This window comes from Harpegnathos saltator, unplaced genomic scaffold (genome assembly GCF_003227715.2).
Source record: "Harpegnathos saltator strain DR-91 unplaced genomic scaffold, Hsal_v8.6 scaffold74, whole genome shotgun sequence".
NCBI lineage: Eukaryota > Metazoa > Arthropoda > Insecta > Hymenoptera > Formicidae > Harpegnathos > Harpegnathos saltator.
In genome coordinates, this window is record NW_020230582.1 from 522,253 (window position 1) to 538,675 (window position 16,423).

At 37.2% G+C, this 16,423-nt stretch overlaps 1 protein-coding gene and 1 non-coding gene across 2 annotated transcripts in view; both read left to right on the forward strand.

Annotated features, from left to right (window-relative positions):
• LOC105183961 (putative uncharacterized protein DDB_G0271606) overlaps window positions 1-10,573 on the forward strand; it is a 51,640-nt gene extending 41,067 nt beyond the window's left edge. The window contains exons 3-9 of the mRNA XM_011142474.3: window positions 2,604-2,837; window positions 2,995-3,173; window positions 3,291-3,588; window positions 3,843-4,295; window positions 4,425-4,652; window positions 7,337-7,565; window positions 9,346-10,573. Coding sequence (XP_011140776.1) covers window positions 2,604-2,837; window positions 2,995-3,173; window positions 3,291-3,588; window positions 3,843-4,295; window positions 4,425-4,652; window positions 7,337-7,565; window positions 9,346-9,443 — 1,719 coding nt within the window. The 3' untranslated portion in view covers window positions 9,444-10,573. The remainder of the gene's footprint in view (window positions 1-2,603; window positions 2,838-2,994; window positions 3,174-3,290; window positions 3,589-3,842; window positions 4,296-4,424; window positions 4,653-7,336; window positions 7,566-9,345) is intronic.
• TRNAL-AAG (transfer RNA leucine (anticodon AAG)) lies at window positions 6,884-6,965 on the forward strand. Its single transcript has one exon. It is a non-coding gene; the product is annotated as a tRNA-Leu (tRNA).
• Window positions 10,574-16,423: the final 5,850 nt, after the last annotated feature.

The window sequence follows — 16,423 nt, forward strand, 5'->3', positions numbered from 1 at the left end:
ATCGACATTTTACCGAACGGTATTGTGTGTTATTAATTGATCGTACCTGGTTTTGCTATAATGGACTTTATTAAGTCGCAATTATAAAGCGGTTGTTAAAAAATAATTAATAAAAATTATTCGCTGCGCGAATAAAGCACGCGTGTGGCAAATTAGGACTATTTTATTGGACAAAAACGACAATAATAACAATAACACCGATAATTGAAACTTTTTATGGCTTTTTTGACGTCTAATTGCTTCAAATTAATTATTTGCCTAATAAAAAGCCAAGTGCAAGGATGTTGAATAATTTAAAAAATGAAACAAATATTTTCTTGTGGAGGAATATCTCGTCTAATAGAAAATTCTTCTATTGCAAAATTAATTATCCCAATGAACAAGAAGAATGCATTCCAGAACTCATATAAAAAATAGCAGACAAACTTCCTGTCCACGATTGTACATTTAAACTGAAATATGCATCTCGATGTGCACGATATATCGTCAATATTACTATCCTCCTGCAAGAAATTATTTGTTACCAATATTCTTGTGTGGCATTTGTCAATTAAGAAATTATTTAATTGTTGATGATAATATTAATAATTTATTGCGGTTGCTTAGATCACAAATGACGTGCAAAATATGAGTAACATAAGATCAATTCAGTTGAAAAGCTAAAAAGCATTTTAATAAGTTTATAATCGATATGTTATTGTTATTTCTGGAATATTATAAATTGATAATATTATGTCTTATTTAATTTAATATTGATTTATTTAAATTGTGCGCGGGCAGGCAGAATTATGCTAATCGAACCGCTCAAGCACCATCTTATTCGCGTACGATTTCTACCGTACTAGGAGGTTATAGTGCGATAATGTAAAGCGAGTTCACTTTCACTTGTGACCCGATGTCGCGACCAGGAAGACGAGTTGCATCAACGAACGATGATTGCCGCGGCGATATTTGTCCAGCTTTCGAAGCCTCGAGGGGACTACTTATCTTCTTTTTCGCCGACATTTCCCAAGTTTCTCTCGCAGATCAGTCTATTACGACTACTAATTTACTTTACTAGTTCCAATAATAATATATTTGGGACATTCCACGTCAAGTGGGATAAGTGTCTGGGCAAAATTCATGGAATCAAAATAAGACTCTTGAAGGCTTAAACTTTTCGTTTTTATGTGTAGTTCAAGAAAAAACGTGGCCTTTTGAAAAATTAAAAACGGCCGCACCAATATGACGACTTGAGTAGATGAAAAACTTATTGAAAATATTTAATTCATTGATCAAGTGGTTCACAATTCATTCAACTTCCATGAAAATCAATATCTGGGGGCTTTTCGGATCACTCATGAACATTCCGTAGTCAGGTGTCTGAAATTGAAAATGCGGATCCAATATGACGATTGTAGTGGATGAAGAATTGACTGTAACGCTTAGATTCTTAATCGTGTGATCCGAAATTAATTTCTTTTTCCATGGAAATAAGTATGTGGGGGTTTTCCAGGGTGCATTTTTCGGCAAGATTCTGAAATAAATGTACGAACAATTGGAAAATACATTCTTTCCGAGATCATGAATTGTTACGAATCTTTATTCCAAAAAATATGAGTTTTCGTAAAAATAATGATAGAAGAACAGTCTGTTATTGTCTGATATTGTTGAAAAATCATCTTGCACCCAACTTTTCGACTTTAACATTTTGCGAATTAATATTCTCCTTATTCTTGACTCTTTGTTCTTATAATATCGTTTAACGTTATCTTTTACATTCCGTTTGAATATTACATGCAGTACAATTTAATCCACTTCTCGTTTGTTGAGGTAGAAAGCTTTCTGCGTTTTGAAGGGTTGAGACTGTCTTCGAGATTAGCTTATGATTTTTCAACAATATCAGACAATAACAGATGTTCTTCTATCATTATTTTTTGCCGAAAATTCATATTTTTCGGAATAAAGATTCGTGAAAATTTATGATCTCGGAAAGAATGTATTTTCCAATTGCTCGTACATTTTTTTCAGAATTTTGACGAAAAATGCATCCTGGAAAACTCCCACATACCTATTTTCATGGGAAAAGAAATTAATTTCGGATCACACGATTAAGAATCTAAGCGTTGCAGTCAATTCTTCATCCACTACAACCGCCATATTGGATCCGCCATTTTCAATTTCGGACATCTGACTACGGAATGTTCATGAGTAACCCGAAAACCCCCCAGATACCGATTTTCAAATCGAATGAATTTTGAACCACCTGATCAATGAATTAAATATTTTCAATAAGTTTTTCATCTACTCAAGCCGCCATATTGATGCGGCCGTTTTTAATTTTTCAAAAGGCCACGTTTTTTCTTAAACTATACATAAAAACGAAAAGTTTAAGCCCTCAAGCGTCTTATTTTGGCTTCATGAATTTTGCCCAAACACTTGTCCCACTTGACGTGGAATGTCCTATTTCTATATTGCTCCAAAATTATCTTTTCTATCGTCAATCAGGATAGTACTCGTTACTTTGTTAGTAAAAAAACAATTGATAAAAATTATACCACATCTAAAAATCAACTGCTTATGAAGGCTTCAGGATGTAAAAGAAATTTTCCTTTCGCTCGTAGGAATCTGTCGAATCGAAGGATTCCCTGCAGAACCTCGCTGCGCCGACGAAGAAGGAGGTCAATCCAAATATGGATATTAAGGATATGAAAGTTCAAGGAGAAGGAGAGAACAGCTCGAAACCTGACAGCGAGAGCGGCGACCGCGACGATGACGATGACGATTATGATGACGATGAGTTCCCTCCTGTGCACATTAAGCTTCCTCTTCAATTAGACCTCGACGACATCGCAGGTGTAAGTATATCCTATTTTATGAGATCCTATATTCTTCGTGAAACAATATGTTCTCGATAATAATTATTCGGCGCTAAGAAGGATCGAGTACGTGAATTTCGTTTTTTGCATTTCACTACAATTCCGTTCGTCCACTTACGCAATAATCGCTCCTCAGACGCTGATTCAGCAGGCTCGTAGCAGAGTTTCCTGCGTGGTTGAACGACGACGGGCCGACGAAGTGATGGACGGAACCGCTGACAACGGTCTGGATAACAGTACTGATCCGCAACGTTTCCAGAGATTGAGCGGCGAGCGAGTTGCTATTCTTTGTGAGTCGGGCAATCCAAGCCAGGAGTAAGTTTACTGCTACAAAAAAGCCTGCAAATTAGCGTCATATTAATGTCAAGTGAAATCATCTGTGAGCTGAATTACTTTTGTTTTGTCTAATGCTATCGTCCCGGTCTCTGACAGGCAACAGGAGCAGGAAATACTCACCCCGATCATCGTGCCTCTCGGCACTGTTCAAATTCCCCTGCAGTCCCAGGAACCCAACCCAGGCTACCATCAGTATCAGATACACACTCAATATCAGGTTCCCGATATGCAGCAACTGCCGCTTAGCGACCCACGAGGATTGAATCATATTCCTCCGGGTTTACTTCCACCTGAGCTCCGTAACTTGCCTCAGTTAACTATGGAGATGAGGCCACCTCGAATGGGGCCGCAAGCACCTATGATGAGTCCTCAGAATAACCCGATGGGATCTCAAGTAAGGACTTGATTTATTAACACCGCTAACAGTATCATACATGTGTGATAATTTTTCTTTTTATACTCACTTATAATTAAATTAAGGCTCTTTTATATAATTATGTGACAAAAATACAAGGTAGAACGTAAAACAATCTATCCGAGTAAACAGTAGTAATAAAGGCATTGAACGATAGAACAAACTGTGTACGTTGTCATGAACAGTTTTTGTTTTACGTAACGGACTATCACTCGACAATCTTCTTTATTAAGGTCGAGATGCGCCAGATCCCCATCGAGCTGCGTCATTTCCCGATAGATCCTATGAGAGGCATGCGGCCGATAGCTCAGGAGCCTCGCCAGGAGCCGCAGTCGCATGTCTCAATAGTGTACCAACAAGGCGAGCAAGTTCCTAACACCTACAACCAGGAGCAACAAGGTCCTGCCATGCTGCTACCACCACCTCCTCCTCCTCCTTCGCAAGCTGAGGCACAGATCCAAGATCAGAGAATGCATCAACCGGTGATGATTCCGCAGGCCGAACAGAGACCATCGGTCGCACCTCAAGTCACGCAAGAGAAAGCGCGCTCTCCTTTCCAAGGCATTCCAATTGAAATCAGAAGAATCATTCAGCAAGTACCGCTGGAGATCAAAAACATTATTCAGCACATCACTGGCGAAGCCAGACCGTTCCCGGTACAGGTACCGGAGGGAGCACGTCGTGAAGTAAGTGTTTCAAGCCGTAAAGTAGTTTTCAGAGTGGGAGGGGCAGATTTTTATGAAATTATAGAATGAACAATCACATTATGAATAATACGAACTCTCGTAGTTGTAACCGTATGCCGTTAAAAACAGGAATTCAAGCCGTTCCCAGAAGGCGCGCGACCAATACCGTTAGGGCCATTCCCACTTCCGGTGGAAGTGAGGAATTTGATTGAACATGGAAATATCGAAGGCCGTCAACGTCCGGATGGCAGCGACGAACAGCAGGAAGCAAAACCTTTCCCAAATCCGGAAGATGAAAGCGATGAAGTTGAGAGAAACTTTCCAGTGCCGATGGAAATTCGTGATATAATTCATCAGGTAAAATGACGAAAAAGAAACGAGAGATATTGCGCGAGCTCTACGTTACTGAAGTTTTGAGCGTTTTCGTAGTAAAAATTTCAGATTCGAAATTTAAATGAACTTTCTCTACTTCTTAATTTTTAGACAATGTATCATGTAATGCCAGATTTCTTCATACTGTTCCATTTGATACTGTTCTTTGAACCCAGTCAATTTGAACCCAGTCAATATCTTATTTGCCACGCTGCTTTTCATCGACTATACAAAAATTTACCGAAAAGAACCGATGATTGAATTATTAACAATACGACACAAAAATGTAATTTGAAATATGTATCTTTAACTCAACTTTATTGGCTTTGAATATGAAGAGTATATTATGTAAGGTAAACATATTGAATTACGCCGCGTTAAGCAAAGATTAATTTTTGAGGGTCTATTTTTAAAAAAGTAAAATGGTGTTAGATAAAACTATGAATCTTATTAAAAGTTATTATTGTAAATTAGCAAAAACATACATCGAAATTACATACAATCGAAGTAAACAAGATTATTTATTTATATAAAAGAATTAAGTATGAATTGCAAATGTCCCGAATTATGCCCATTGAAATTATAGGTTCCAATTTACGCCACTGATTATGAAGCCACTCTATATATTACATTATATTATATTATATAAAAACCATATAACTTTATATCTTCTATTATATAACTTTATTATACCTTTCTATTATTTTTTATTATATCTTAATTGTACAAAGCTAAAACACTTTATATTATTACCCAAAAATATCTCACTTTTCATATTATAAAGTACAATGTTACTTCATAAGTTAGTAGTCATTTAGAAGCAAATTCAGTCGAAAATAGTCGAAAGTGACAAATCTTTGATATAAGCTTTTGAAATTGGTTTTCACAGAAAATCACATTATGTTTTTGTATATTTATTTTAGCGGAGCCATTTGACACACTATGACTTCTTTCTGGTAATTTTTAGACATTTTTACTCAGCTATGTTTTATTACATGCATAGAACAAACTAAGGTGACGTAATTCGAGTCAGTGGCGTAATTCGAGACAGTGGCAGAATTCAGTACATTTACTTAGCTTGTGTTAGTATAAATTCTTTTCAATTTTATCTTGCTTTTTAATATATAATATATAATTTATTGAAATAAACTATCACACATACACACACACGCACACATACACACACACACACACGCGCGCGCACGCTCGCACGCACACGCACACGCACACACACACGCACACGCACACACATAGTAGAGTTATTTTTTATTTTATTTTATTTCATTTTATTTTATTTATTATATTCTAAGAAATATAATAAGCTTTGCCAAGAAACTTAAATATTAAACTTCTAAATAATAAATTTTAGTTACTTAAGATATAAATGGTACATATGAAATTAAAGGTTAATAAATGAATGTATGTCGATATACAGGGTGCATCTAAAAGTATGTTACAAATTTTAAGGGCGTATTCTCAAGGAGTCAAAATAAGAAAAGAAGTGTTCCTATAAATATGAGTCTAAAAATACTTTCCTTCCGAAAAATGAATGAAACCATTTGATTTAGGAGAAAAAAACGTTCAAAAAGCTATTCCTAAAATTTTTCGAAAAATAAAAGAATATGGCCATTTGAAAATTAGCACCTCCCTCCATATCTCCTTTCAAAATAGGACTAAATTGTCAAAATCACAAATAAAGGTCACAAATAAAAATAAAGGTCAGTATCGAGATCACTATTAATTATTACGCTGTGCAAAATTTCGGCGATCTTTTTCCCCCCAACTTTAGGGGGCTATAACTCGGAGGGAAAACATTTTTGGACTTATGTTTATAGGAACTTCTTTTCTTATTTTGACCTTTAGAATACGCCCTTACAATTTGTAACATACTTTTAGATACATCCTGTATATTTCGGTTATAAACTTTTATAGTAATCTCTCTCTTTACTAATAAATTTACACATTATGGCTAATATCTATTTTCATATATTAATCTCACAATAAATTTTTATGGATTAATTATATTTTATATATTATTTTAACTTATAACAAGATATATTAATAGCCTAATATCGGTCATCGGTGGTTACCATAGTATTTAATGTGTTAATTATATAATAATACAATTAATATATAATATTATATTAATAACAATACCGACATTTGTCTTAATAATTGAATTCACTAGGTATCACAGTGCCCAGGGAATAATATATGGTAGCGTGGCCGAGCGGTCTAAGGCGCTGGTTTAAGGCACCAGTCTCTTCGGAGGCGTGGGTTCGAATCCCATCGCTGCCAATTTTTTTGAAACCGACTCTTATTTTTGGAAACTGCATATAAAATTTTTTTAATTATTAATAATATATTTTTTTATTACAATTATATCATTATAAATATAGTTGCATTAATTAAATATTTAAATATTGAAATAAATATAAATATGCAATATTGCTGTAAAGTAAATAAATTCTTACAGATTGGTTGAGAGAAAAATTTAAAACTATTGGTTCGTAAAAAATCAACCTTAATCAAATGTTCTCACGTAATATCTTTCGGTAAATATTTTTATAATACGACAAAACAATAGGGGCGGCAATACGGAAAAGTATAAATACCATAGAGTAAGATAAATTAAATTTAACTGATAAAAGTTGTTTTTGAAATTTTAGGTCGTGGAAGGTCGCGCTTTCCCAGTTCCGAGATTTGCTCTAAGACCGGTCGAATCTTTGGAAGTACCAGTAGAAGCTCGTGCTGAAGTGACTGACGGTCAGTCTACAGAGCAACAAGCTGAGCCACGACAGCAGGTCGATCAACATCAGGCAGCGCACATGATGATTCAGCAACAGCAGCAGCAACAACAGCAGCAACAACAACCTGTGCATGAAACACGCCCACACTGTAAATAAAACTTTATTTCTTTCGTTTTTCCAAGATTTTACTTTATATAGAATAACTAAAGATTAAAATATACGAAGTGTTTTGTACTAGGTGCGCAACTAAGTTTCCGGGTTTTTTTGATCAATGAAAAATGGAAAATTTCAAGAAAAATATAAAAAATGGTTTACTCAAAATATCGTCCCTCGCTAGTTACACATTTTTGCCATCTCTCTGGCAATACATGAATACCGCGACGATAAAACGACGCGTCTTTGGACCGAAACCATTCATCCAACCAATTTTGCACTTCTTCGAAATTGACCAAGTGTTGCCCAGCCAAGCCATGCGCCATCGATCGGAACAAGTGATAATCGGAAGGGGCTAGGTCTGGCGAATACGGCGGGTGCGGTAGCAGATCCCATTTCAGCGTTTTGATGGTGTCCTGGACGATGGAAGTGCGACGGCATGGAGCGTTGTCGTGCTGCAATATCATTCGTTCGTGTCTCCTGTCCCATTCTGGCCGTTTTTCCAGCAATGCATGGTTCAAATTGATCAGTTGTTGTCGGCAGCGATGCCCATTGACAGTTTCGCCCAGTTTCAGCAGCTCATAGTACACGATTCCTTTTTGGTCCCACCAAACGCAAAGCATTGTCTTCTTTCCGAAGCGATTTGGCCATGCCGTCAATGTTGATGCTTCGCCAGGTGAAAACCACGATTTTTTGCGTTTGGGATTCTCGAAATATATCCACTTCTCATCGCCAGTAACAATTCGATGTAGGAAACTCTTTCTTTCATGCCGCAAAAGCAAAATTTCGGAAATGGCTCTTCGATTTTCCATCTGTCTCTCAATCAACTCATGCGGCATCCATTTTCCTTCCTTTTGAATTTTTTCCATGGCATGTAAACGTTTGGAAATACCTTGGCGAGTCATGTTTAATGTCTCCGCAAATTGATCTTGTGTTTGCGTATTATCTTCATCCAATAACGCTTGCAGATCGGCGTCCTCAATTGTTTTTGGTCTTCCGGAGTGCTCCTTGTCCTCAGTGTCGAAATCGCCACTTCTGAAGCGTTTAAACCAATCTTCACAGATAGTTTTCGATGGTGCATGTTCGTCGTAGGCCTCCTCAAGCAAACGACGTGCTTCAGCTGCACTTTTTTTCAAGTTAAAGCAGAAAAGCAAAGCTTCCCGCAAATGCTGTTTATTTGGCACAAAACTCGACATCTTTGTTATTAGACAAAATATTTTTGCGTTGCAATATGTGTTGGTATTACGACTGGTTATTGTTAACAGATCCAAGCTATAAAAACAACTTCAGACATGTATATCGACTACATGTGTCGTTAGTGTTATCCATATATGAAATCCGGAAACTTAGTTGCGCACCTAGTAATTCTCGTTCGCTTACACAGCACTGTACATGACAATTTTTGACAGCTTTTTTTTTAATGAAAACGTCAGGGAAGGTTATTATTTATAGTGACTTCCTAATTCTTAATATATTATATTATAACTTACTTTTGAAACAAATATTTTAATGAAAATTCTGTTGAAATAAAGTCCTCTTGAAATTATTCGATGAAAATCATTTAGTACTCGAAGTTTAGTTCATGAGAAGATTCGCTCTTTTATACATTATCAATGCTTTGACATGTTTGCTAAAAAAAGAATAAATTTTCTTTAAAAAATGGCGCTATGGACATTGAATATAAATTATGAAGCACACTGTACACGACATATATAGTTATTAAGTTGTGAGTAAATAATAATAATTAAATATTTGATTATTCTTTTTTTTCATAGTTGTACAACCACGTTCTGTGCGCTCTGTACCCGACGACGTCTTCCTTCATCACCGTGAGAAACGCGTACGTCGTTGTGCTTGCGACTGCGCATGTTAAATAACGCAGCTAACAACCGCACTGGAAGACCAGATCATCGAGTCCGTGCGGGATTTTACAATTAAGAAGGAGTGAGCCTGGAAAGTTTATCACTAACGTACACTACGATCAGACCTTTGGGATTGTCGCGGTTTTGGCGAAAAAAATTGTTGCGTATATTTCTTGTCGATGTTGCAACCATTGCGATCGCACCTAATTTTCACGAACCGAAATAGATTATTATAACAGGCTACGACGTCGAGTAATTTTCCTTCAAGTTCTTCTAGATTCTGAAGCTCTTGATAAAAATTAAAAAATTCTTAATTTCTACTCGTCAATAAAAAAAAAATGCGATAAGAAGAAAAAAGAGAAATGATAAAGCGTTATACAAAATTAATAATATATTTATGTTCTATGCGGCAGGTGAGTGTGCCTGCTAATTGAAGCGTATAGTTGACGATTACAATTGAATCTCGTCGCAAAATAATTTTTACCAATGATTGGTTCCAGAAAAATTTGTTTTAGAATATTTTTAACCTTTAACACGTCAATGGGGATTAAAAGAATTATTTAGTAAACTGTGTAAAATGTTGTACACATTTTACGTACATTTTATTCTCATAAGCTACAGATCGTCAATGAGATTAGATACAAGTGATATTTTTCAAACTAATTCGTCGATTGTACTTCTTCGTATGGAAAAAATGGAAAGCTTAGTTTAGAAATCTGTGATTCTTTTCTATACCGGAAAAGTGCTTTTGGAAATGCAGCAAACGAACATGGTTTCATTTTAAAAGGTAATTAATTATTATGTACTATTAGGCGTTTCTGTACAATAATCGTCTCTTTATATCCCGTTAATAATTATGCATTTTTGTTTATTTACTTCTTATAAGCTCCTGTTCCCCTCATAACGATAGAGAGGATCGACCTATGTAAAAACTGATCCAAGCTTCTTTAAAATACAATGTATTTTTACTTTAGTTTGATTGATTATTTACTTGATTCACTTCTGTACATTGTTTATATTTATTGGAAAAATTAGTTTAAGCTTTGATTATTTTATTGACTTATATGTTCCCTATATATCCTACATGTTTCTCTTTTTTCATGACAAATAATAAAGTGATACAATATTGGTCAGATTCAAATCTGCCATATCTGCTAATCAATCTAGATACATGTAATTCTTCGTCTCTTTAAGTCAATAGGTCCGAAGACATAAAACACAAGGAGCTACAGGAAGAAAAGTTTATCACAAGCGAAAAATAGTAATTGATTAATTTATGTTTGCTCATTTCTATTTCTCAAGGTCTGCCTCTCGAAGTTTATTCACATCTATACATGTCATCGATTTATTGCTATCTTTCGATTATTTATAGATATTTAATTTAATAAATTATATACAAAATCTTTTAAAACAAAAAATAAAATTTTGAATAATATTCTTTAAATTACACATATATCAAATTTCTTTTAAATTTTAAAAGTTTTCCTTTATATAAATATTCATTATTGTATTAGATTGATCCATAAGTTTGTGCGGATTTTAAACAAGATTGAAATGATTTTTATTCTTATTAAAAATAACATAGATCTACAAGGTTTTGTTGTTGGGCAGCTGGGGGTCGTTTCCTAAGTAATTTTCTGTGTAGAATCCGAATCCGAGGTCAGAATTGGCCCATCACGTCAGGATTTTGAGATATTTGAGGTTATATACTCGAAAAATGGCTTTTTGGGCTACTTTTGAGGTTATGTATAGGACGCACAAAATTTATTAGCTCTTTTCTTCTAATTGCATCATTTAGTACTAGTCTTTCCCTTCAAAATGAGCTGTCAAATGGTCATCTACGATTTTTCCTTGCAAAGTTACGGCCATTTTAAGATAACATGATGAATTCCAAACCCTGCGCCGTTATAGCCCAACAACCTCATGAGCATTCATATTAAACCTGTAAACTTTTAACTATAAACCCGAAAACCTGGACTGAAAACTGTATATATGGGTTTTTGGGGTCGCTGATTACGAATCTGATCTCGGATCAACCCCAAACCTATTATAATATGTTTCCCTATTATAATAGGTTTGGGGTCGATCTGAGTAGATGACCATTCGACAGCTCATTTTGAAGGGAAAGAGTAGTACTAAATGATGTAATTAGAAGAAAAGAGCTAAAAAATTTTGTGCGTCCTATACATAACCTCAAAAGTAGCCCAAAAAGCCATTTCTCGAGTATATATCTTCAAATATTTCAAAATCCTGACGTGATGGGTCAATTCTGACCTCGGATTCGGATTCTACGCAGAAAATTACTTGGGAAACGACCCCCAGCTGCCCAACAACAATCATGATCCCATTTTTTGTAGATCTGTGTAATTTTATTCAATGATATATGTGTCATTTTATTCGATAATTTTTTGTTATTTTTTTATGTAATTTCATAATTCTTTCAAAAAACATTTTTCTAACAAAGAGATATTGCGAGTAATTTTTCACTTCTTCTGAAGAAGCGAAGTTTATACCTTCAAGGACATAATAAGATTAATAATTCTATAATGAGCGAAAAAGGTAATTATCGAAAAAGGCAATGTCGGATGAATATGATGGGTGAGACAAAATATTCCACCCAAATTCTAACAATTTTTTTTGGGTCTGTAATGACAGTTTTTGGCAATTTCTGTATTCAGCATATTCAGTTGAACGCAATACTTGTCCAATGATTTAGTTGTTGGACAGCAGCTCATAAGACAATTCTCTTTTAATTCCATCAGGTAAAAGACAATTTTTTTTTATGTAAACCAGCTTTAAAAGCAGATAACAGAAGTTTGCTTCATTTATTCCACGATCGCTTTTGTTATTGTTCAAAGAATTCATTTCTTAAATTTCTTGTTTTTTGTCACCATTTGTATTCAAAACAATCCATTCAGTTTCATTGCGCCTGTAAAGCGAATCGCAGATGAATATGCGATTCATTAAACTATCCTCTGTGGTCTCGTCCGGATGGATATTAGAGTAGTGTCTTCTGTACATGCACTCTCCAACAGTTCATATTCCAGCCAGAGCGAAAAGCGAGCGCGCGCGCCACCTCTCTCCCGCGCGCTCGCGCAGGACTATCTCGTTGGCTGCATTCAACAGACTCAACAGTTGGACAATATTACTAGATTTTCCACTGAATCTCGCTCCTGATTGGTAAATACTTCTAGGTCTATGAAGAATCTAAAAGAATGCTCCAATCACAGACAATAATCACTAAGCGCTCTCTGATCACTTTGTTCTACTGAACGCGGCCATTATGTTTCTGTTGCGCGCAACTCACAGTTCGTCGTTTTATGTGTGCTGTGTTTTTTCATTATCCTGTAAGAAACTTTATTGTCATGCGGTAGAGGCATAACAAAAACAATATCGTAATCATGACACACGGTTGACCTAATCGGCGGATGTAGAAAACAAGTAAACAAAGAGGGAAAAGAAAGAACAGACAACAAAGGATTGAACGGAGAAGAATCGCGAATAAAAGAGGCAAAGACAAAAGGATCGGGGCTTTTTGGCCGTTAGCTTCCGACACCATTGCGAGACGTGGGCTAGATTAGATTGAGGAGCAAGTAACAAACAATTCGTCAGTGCGTTTGAGTCGCTACGTTTTGTTCCGCAGGCATACTTCCTTTTGTTATAGATATTTCAATGTATTTTGTATTTCGCAATTTGCGTCGGTCGTTTATTTCCTTTAGTTTGTACATGCGGTTACTTCACACAACTGTAGCGTAATTGAAGTATTAGATGATAATTGAGTATCAGTTGAAGTTTGTAGTGAGTATCCTGACAAACCGATCTCATCATATTTCCTATCGTTTTTCGGAACATCACACGAAGGGGTGGTAGGTTAAATTTCCGAATAGATTTTAATAAATATATTACATAATTAAGTCAGAAGTGGGATAGAAGAATCACGCGGTGAGGGATTAGAAGCTCGCGTTAGGCGATTAGAATCTCGGGTTGAACCGAATTTACGTGCGACCTAAAGAGAGCGACAGCTAGAAACTCACGAGCGGAAGCACGGATGTATGTGATAACGAGGAGTCGCAGACTCAACTCCGAGGAGATTGGTGAGATGGACCGTATTAGATTAGAGGTGATGACAATGAAGCAGTTAAGAGCGGAGGCAGCGAAGCTGCACCTACAAGGGACCAACGATAGAGAGGATCTCATGGACGCAATCCTTTCGCATTGGGAAAGGAGTGCAATGATCGACGCAATGGAGCGATCGTCAACGATGGGACCGCTAGCGACAACGTCATCCGGGGTACACCCGCTCGCAGATGGACCAGATTAGGCCGTGACAGCGGACGTACTGACACAGGTGATGAACACGGTTCAAGCGTGCATGCAACAACAGCAGCAGTTGGCGCAGCAAATGCTGTTGTTAGCCAACCGCAACGCACCACCAGTCGTGGAGCAGGCCCGTTCGAATGAGGCGGCGGGCGGCTCTAGGCCGTTGTCAGAGGAAGCGTCCGGGTCGAGGATGATTTCGGAAAATATAGCGAGCGAAGAGAATCTTGTTCCAGGTCTAAGGTCAGTTTTTCCTGCCAACGCGATAGCGACAATGAGCACGCAAATACCGAGGTTCGGAGCGACGGAAGATGAATGCGTGCGTATATGGGTGCAACGAGTCGAGCAAGTCGCGAGAATACATCGCGCGACAGACGAGATAATTTTGTTAGCGTCATCTAGTAAGTTGATCAAGGAGGCTAGAAATTGGTACAACGTGCAGACCAGACGAGCGTTAGAGACGTGAACGGGATCGAAAGAAGAGATTACCGCAATGTTCGACCGAGCAATTCCTTTCTTCGCGGCTATGAAGAAAAGAGAAGCGCGCAGCTGGAATACAACCAAAGAAACGTTCAACCAGCGGCAGATAAACTGCGCCTAATGCATCGGCTTAATTTGCCCGATGCAGATAAGATTAATTTGATAATCGGCGGAATACTATAAAGTCCGATCCGAGCAGCAGCATTGTCGTTACCGTCTATGCCGTTAGATCAATTTTTCGATCGGATGACGCAGATTTCCGAAGGAATATTGCAACTAGAGAGGCGACCGCTAACTCAGGTTCGTCCGTGGACGGAGATAGAAAAATGCCGTAACTGCGGCAGAAAGGGACATACGCATTGAAACTGCAAGGATACAAGGATCATTTGTTTTTACTGCAAGAAGCCTGGTCGTCGACGTCCAGAGTGTCCGCAACTAAAGGACAGAGAGAACCCAAAATATCCGAGGGCTACAACAGTGGAGTTTACAACACAGAGGCCGAGGTCTCAGGTAGCGCCGATCAGAATGTCGGGATCAGAGGAAACAAGGTTAGAAATAACAGAACCATTTATTTCAATTTGTAAAGTTAACAACAGTTATACAAAGTTAATGGCGTTACTCGATACAGGCAGTCCTGTGTCCTTTGTTAAAACTAACATATTACAAAGGCTTCGCAAACAATGCGTTATAACGAGACCCGACTCGCAAAAAAGTTATCAAACATTAAACAATCACACAGTAGAAATATTAGGACAAAGCAAGGTAAAACTCCAAATAGAAAAAATACCGGGAAAATCGTATAAAAGTATCAATGTTAATATAATAGCGGAAAAAGCGTTTGAAGGTGACGTGATTTTAGGCCGAGATTTCTTGCTTGATAACAATGTGACGCTGATCTGTCGAGCGAATAAAGCACAAGCATCACCAAGGTTAGAGAGGTTCGCAAGCATGTTGTTACAGATCGATACGTACGAAGATCGATCGATCGTGGGGAAAATGTTAGAAGTGATCGAGGAGAGTCAAGTAGATTACGGAAACAAAGCCAAGCAAGAGTTAAAAGAATTGATTATAGATATTAATGAGAGAAAGGTGCAATTGGTCGAAGATAATTATACGGTTTCTATTCATTTGAAGGATGAAACGCCTATGCGCCGCGTCGCTTAGCGCTCGCGGAACGTAAACAGATACGGGATTTAACCGACTTGTTAAAGCGAGACATAATCCAGCCGAGCGTTTCTTCATTCTGCGCTCGTATTGTAGCTGTAAGAAAGAGAACTGGTGAAATGAGACTCTGCGTAGATCTCCGGCCGTTAAACGCGAAAGTCAATAAACAAAAATATCCGTTTTCGCGCATAGAAGATTGCCTAATACAATTAAGTAATAAATCAGTATTTACTTTGCTCGATTTGAAGGATGGCCACCAAATTAAAGTCCATCCAGATCATACGAAATTTTTTGCGTTTTCGACACCAGATGGTCAGTTTGAGTTCAAACGACTTCCATTTGGTTTCTCAGAATCGCCCGCTGAATTCCAAAGGAGAATAGCACAAATTTTGCAGCCGTTGATTAGAACTGAGAAGATCATTGTATATATAGGCGACATTCTGATACCTTCAGAATTGGTCGACGATAATTTGTAAACTCTAAGCGAGGTTTTGATTACTCTAAGATACGGGTTTGAAGTAAATTATAAAAAATGCCAGTTCTTTAAAAGCAGTATCGAATACTTAGGATACGTGATTAATAGAACGAGAATTACCTTGAGTCAGCGACATGTCGAAGCAGTTGAAAAGTTTCCCCAGCCCAAAACCGTACACGAGGTTCAACAATTTTTGGGGCTAGCGAGTTACTTTCGCCGGTTCATCCAAAATTTTGCGCTGAAAGCAAGACTACTATATAATTTGTTGAAAAAAAACAGTGGAATTTGGATTTGATCAAAATTGTCTTAGCGCATTTTAGGGATTAAAAAAGAACTTACTGCATATCCAGTCCTTCGGTTGTACAATCCAAAAGCGGAAACACAATTGCACACTGATGCCAGCGCCCAGGGCTTGGGAGCCATTCTGCTCCAGAAGCAGTCATCCGGGGCATGGCTACCGATCGCGTACTTTAGTAATGCGACGAACCAAGCACAGTCCAATTATTGTAGTTTTGAGCTCGAGATGTTGGTGATAGTCAAAGCCATCGAAAGATT